The sequence below is a fragment of the Puntigrus tetrazona genome, unplaced genomic scaffold (genome assembly GCF_018831695.1).
Source record: "Puntigrus tetrazona isolate hp1 unplaced genomic scaffold, ASM1883169v1 S000000746, whole genome shotgun sequence".
Taxonomy (NCBI): Eukaryota; Metazoa; Chordata; class Actinopteri; order Cypriniformes; family Cyprinidae; genus Puntigrus; species Puntigrus tetrazona.
The window spans coordinates 1,482,501-1,487,986 of NW_025048355.1; the positions used below are offsets into that span (position 1 = coordinate 1,482,501).

At 36.2% G+C, this 5,486-nt stretch overlaps 1 protein-coding gene across 1 annotated transcript in view; it reads right to left on the bottom strand.

Moving 5' to 3' along the window:
• Positions 1-3,851, bottom strand: part of cdca7b (cell division cycle associated 7b) — a 9,553-nt gene extending 5,702 nt beyond the window's left edge. The window contains exons 1-4 of the mRNA XM_043232946.1: positions 3,726-3,851; positions 3,113-3,176; positions 2,093-2,212; positions 535-909 (exon numbers count right to left, since the gene is read on the bottom strand). Coding sequence (XP_043088881.1) covers positions 535-909; positions 2,093-2,161 — 444 coding nt within the window. The 5' untranslated portion in view covers positions 2,162-2,212; positions 3,113-3,176; positions 3,726-3,851. The remainder of the gene's footprint in view (positions 1-534; positions 910-2,092; positions 2,213-3,112; positions 3,177-3,725) is intronic.
• Between the last annotated feature and the right edge of the window lie 1,635 nt (positions 3,852-5,486).

Sequence of the window (5,486 nt, forward strand, 5' to 3'; positions counted from 1 at the left end):
AAACAACAACAACAACAAAAAAGTTTATGTAAACAATATTTTTGATTTATGATAAATTCAGTTTTAGTAATTTTAGTACTAAACTTATTTAAATTTAGTTGCTACAGAAGCGATTTCTAATTTTTATTTTAGCTTTATATTTAACAAATGCAAACAATATTTTTAGCAATTATAGAATTGTAAAATTCAAAAAAATGTTTTTACTACATTATTAAAAATTACTACTGCTGTAAAAGTATTAAAATCGCATCCAATATACATAAATACAAAAATAAAATAATAATAATAATAATAATAAGTATATAATGTATTAATTACAAATGCATAAAAAGGTTTTGTTATTTTTAGAAATTCTAAATATTTTAAAACTAAATAAAATTACGAAAATATAAAAATAATACTGTTAGTTAAATATATAAACTTTTTATTATATATATATATATATATATATATATATATATATATATATATATATATATATATATATATATATATATATATATATATATGTTTAAAAAGAAAATGAAGTAATACCATAGCTTTATTTTCCTGGATGTTCTTGGCTCGTTTGCTCAGTATCTGCATCTCCTCGTCGGTCAGTAGACTCTCCACACTGGGCACATTGTCAGAGGCTTTTGATTGGCTCTCTGCACATATGCGCTCGTATAAAGTAGACTCTTTCGTTTGTTCTGGTTCACGCCGCTTCCTGTTTCCTCCTGCAGGCTTCCTGCTGAGGGGCGGGGCCTCTTCGCTGCCTTTTTTGGCAGTGTTCCGTTTAGGGGCGGGGCCTCTTTTGGTGGGAAACTTGAATGCGACGCACAGTCCAGAGCTCCGCCTCTTTTTAGACACCGGCTCTTCTCCGTCAGAATAAAAGCCGTTGTCGTCGCTGTCGTTATCAGAGCCCTCACTCTGCAGGGGACAGTTTCATATTATATAAGTCTAACGACTAAATGCATTCAAACTACGTTTGTTTACATAATATTGATGTCAAGCTGTCCACAATAAAAGTAATTTTTATGTCCATTAAATTTAAATAAAGTGTCTACTTTTAAAATTTCAAATTATGATTTTTTTTAAAACAAAATGTAAAAATGTTGGCTAATGTTACATTGTCATTCAGCGTAGAATTATTTCTGAAAAAATTCAAACATGCTCATTCCGTGCATATTAAAATATAAATAAACAATTAGATTTTATTGCGTTTTAAATGAGTAAAAAAATCTTACTGACAAATGGGTAAAACCTAGGATAGAGGCAAATATTTAAATAAAAAAAAAAAACAACAATAGAATTTAATGCGTCATACATTGGTTTTTGTTGTAAATAAGCCTGACACTGAATTATAATTTTAGTGAGAATGTGTGATATTTATTTTTCGCTCAATGCAGTTAATTCAAACAGAAACGTTTTTCATTTCCGGTGCTATTTTTTTGTCTCTGACCCACATGTGTGTGCTCTGTGTATTTCTACACACGTATATATTATGTAAACGCTTATTTTGACTTGTTCGACAGCACTAATATACAAAAGTTAAATAAAAACTCACTCTCAGACCAAAAATAAACGGTTGCCGAGTTTGTTTCTTCATCAGATTTGGAGAAATGCAGCATCGAATCGGCGGATGCTCTGCGGTGAATGGGTGCCGTCAGAATGAGAGTCCAAACAGCCGATTAAAAATCACAATAATCCACAGCGCCCCGGTCCAGGAGCTATTTTTAATGTCAAACTGTTGTTCCCAGCTAAAATCTATGAGTCTATAATCTATTTCAACACATATAGAGCCGTTTTTGTTTATTAATGCTTCTCTCCTGGTTCAGACCAGTCCGCTCTTTTCACTGGGGGAAGCGTTTATTATTTATCATGGTTTATCGTCTTGCATTTTAGTTTGCAACGATGCATTTGCGGCCTACGTGTGGATTGTTTTCATCACACGCGCCCTCGTTCTGACGGCACCCATTCACCGCAACGGTGAGCGAGCCGTACGTTTCTCCGAATCGCCGCCAAACAAACCCATCCACATCTCGGCTATTTTGGGCGAGCTATCGGTTCGAGCCCGGAGCGAGCAGATACTCCGGGACGTCGTCACACTTACCACCGGCTTCCTCCAGTCGCACTCGTCCCCCGAGAAGCCCTCGAACTCGCCCTCGCTCTCGGTGTCCATGAAGGCCTGCGCCAGCTCCTCCGTGATGTGCCTGGACCTGAAGCGAGCATCCTGACACACAGGGAGCGACCAAACGCATTATTATTCCTGGATGGTGCGAAAACCATCTCAATTATTAATAGCGCCGTGTTCAGCAGCTACTGCCAGAGCATCAGAGACAAACAGAGGGAAGGAGTTTGGGGTTTTCTCCAGTGCATTGATGTTTCTAATTCGAACTCAGAAATGCAAATGAATGACGGTTCGGTCTCAATCAAGAGAAACTGTTTTGTGCACGGGACAGCCTCGGGTTAAAAAAAACAGATGGAGGAGATCTGGAGGCCGACAGAGAAAAGACATCAACACAAGATCACTCGTCCAGTGAACCAGGGCCAAAGACACCCCGCCAGATCGAAAACAATACTAATAAACAAAAAAAAAATTCAAGCATAAAAATGTTAACTGGAATAAAATGCGTTTACAAAATATATTTCAACGTCTCTTTTTAGTTTGTTTTTATTTTAAGTAACATGGTTTATTTTTTGCGTGCATAATAATAATAATAATAATAATAATAATAATAATAATAAATTATTTTTTTTCCAATTAACAATTTTTTTATTAATATTAAAATATTTTCAGTTAACATTTATTTCTTTTCAAGTAACAATATTTTAGTTTTAAGTTTAGTTGAACAAACTGATTGCATGAAAAAAAAAAATAATAATAATATATATATATATATATATATATATATATATATATATATATATATATATATATATATATATATATATATATATGCAATCAAATCTGAAATAGTAATAAAAACTATAACAGTTTAAAACATGCATCAACAAACTGTGTTTTCATATCTTCAGGAAAGGGGGTAAAACATGAAAGTAAACATCTCCTTGGTTCCAAATATTATTAATTGATTATCAATAATAATAATAATTGGTAGATGATACTAACAGGTTTCAGGATCCCTTTGATTGGACACTGTCTCTTCTTTCTGTCTCTTTTTCAACTGCTTTGCCTGAAAGCAAGAGGTTTATTAGAGCAAACATATACATATAAGCATATATATATATATATATATATATATATATATATATATATATATATATATATATATATATATATAAAAAAGCAAAAATAGTCAACGCATTACAATACTCTTCACATTAATAATAATAATAATAATATACATTGCAACAAAGTAATATGTCACTTTTTTGTCTTAATACTATAATGTTACACATACATATACATACACACACACATCAAAAGATATCCATAACTTCAAAACAAAGATCTGAGTGTCTAGAAAACGCAAGTAATAGTGTCTCACATAAAACATAAATCAACACTGCAGACATTAATACATTTACTGCTGGTTAGCTTCTGCTTCACATTAAATATTTTCGTTTTTAAACGACGAGCATTGCTGTTATGTTTCTGCATGTAAGTGTGTGTGTGAGTGTGTGTGTGTGTGTGTGTGTGTGTGTGACTCAACTCTCGACACCGTCTTTAAGATCCAAAGGACATTTTTCTTAAATGTAAAAACACTCCTTATCGCTCTTACCTTCAAGGACGCTCTGCGTGTTTTGATCATTTCGGGAATTAAAGTGATTTTTCGTGCTCATCAGTGTGTGATTAAAACTCTTTAATGAATGAAGGGTTTAAAAAACAACACGAGCGGGCCGGGGCCTGCGAGAACACGGAGGGGTGGTCGCGTGCGGTGCCCGTCGCTAAATTGTCGCCAGCTCGCTTAGAAATGGTTCCTATTGACAAAACACCTATTATAAAGTACAATAATAAAGAGTTATTGGCATATAAAGTAAATAAGTCCCCGTATTTAACTTTAATGTGAGAGGTAACGCTACTGGTTCCCCCCGCGATTCGGCCTGCGGTCTGAATGGAACAGTCCAGAATGCGGCGCTCTGCAGTTTCGCGGGAAATGCCTCACGCCGGACACATCATTCATTCAATGCAGCGCACAGGCGGCTATACGCTCCTGAACAAAGCCTTAAAACATGGAAAGCATTACAAGTGTTCATGTTTCACTGTAAGTGCCGTTGCAAAATGCCAAAAGGAGAAACAGGGCCAAGAGACAAAACATAAAAAAAATGCATTTAAGCTCAGGCTGATCAAATGTTTAAAAAGTTTGGAAAAAAAGTGGCGTGATTTCCTGATAGCAAAGAGAGACGTATTTCTGTTGGGGTTTATAAGCAAGTCCCCTCAGAGCGAGGTTAAACATTTATTTCACGATTTCTACCGAGTGCTGGGACGGGGAAACGTGTAAGTTGTAGGAGGAACACTCAGGATGGTCCAAAGAGCAAGCTTATTCTCCTGGAAAGGGTCCTTCGTCGGGCGGTCCTTGTTGTAACCCGGCCTTTACCGCTCAGACAAGCTCCTGGGTCGAGAGTGATGTCCAACATCAATCAATCAATCAATCAATCAATCATTTATTTATATAGCGCTCATCAAAGCACTGTGAAGACATGAAGATCCATTGACCCACCAGTGACGCTGGAAGCCATCAGGCTAAACTTTCTTCCACCTTTCAGTGTCCCATGTTTGGTGCAGACTGCAAACGGGTAATGCGTCACGAGTAGAGACGTTTTCTGTTCTTGAGATCCTTCTTCTCACAGACGCCGTCTTACGGTTATTGGGCTGCGGTCAGCATCGGCGAGGCTTTAGTTTGGGTCGAGGATCAGCCTGTGTCTTCTCAGATCCTCCGGAGCAGAGCAGATGATCTGTTTTTGGGAGGTCTACCACTTGACTCTTGGCGCGTAACTCTCAGGGTCTTTTAGAAAATAGCTGTGTTACTGAGTTTACATACTGTCTGGAGAACAATGACACGAAATCCATATTTTTGTGCAGATTTGAACTTTTCAAGGCTATGGTCTTAAACCTTTGATGAGCTGATGAACAGAGTTTAACTGCAGGAGTGTGTGTGTGTGTGTGTGTGTGTGTGTGTGTGTGTGTGTGTGTGTGGTGTTTCGTTCGTAAAAACAATTAAACAGACATTTAGGGGCCTATATTAGTCTACACAACAACTATAACATTGCTCCGCAGAGAGCTAGAAAACTAGGCTGTATGACATCTTTAAATAAAAATGTCTAAATAATTAAGCTTTCCATTATTTCAGCGCAGTATTTGGAAAATCTGGAAGCTGAGGGTCATCTTCAATCATCTTCAAAGTTGTCCAAATGAAGTTCTTGATTGCTCATAAAAAGTAAAGCTATATGTTTATGGCAGGACGTATCTTTATGGAACATGATCTTTTGGCATAAAATTAAAAATTCAAATGTATTTTTTGCTGCAAATGCACCCATGCTAG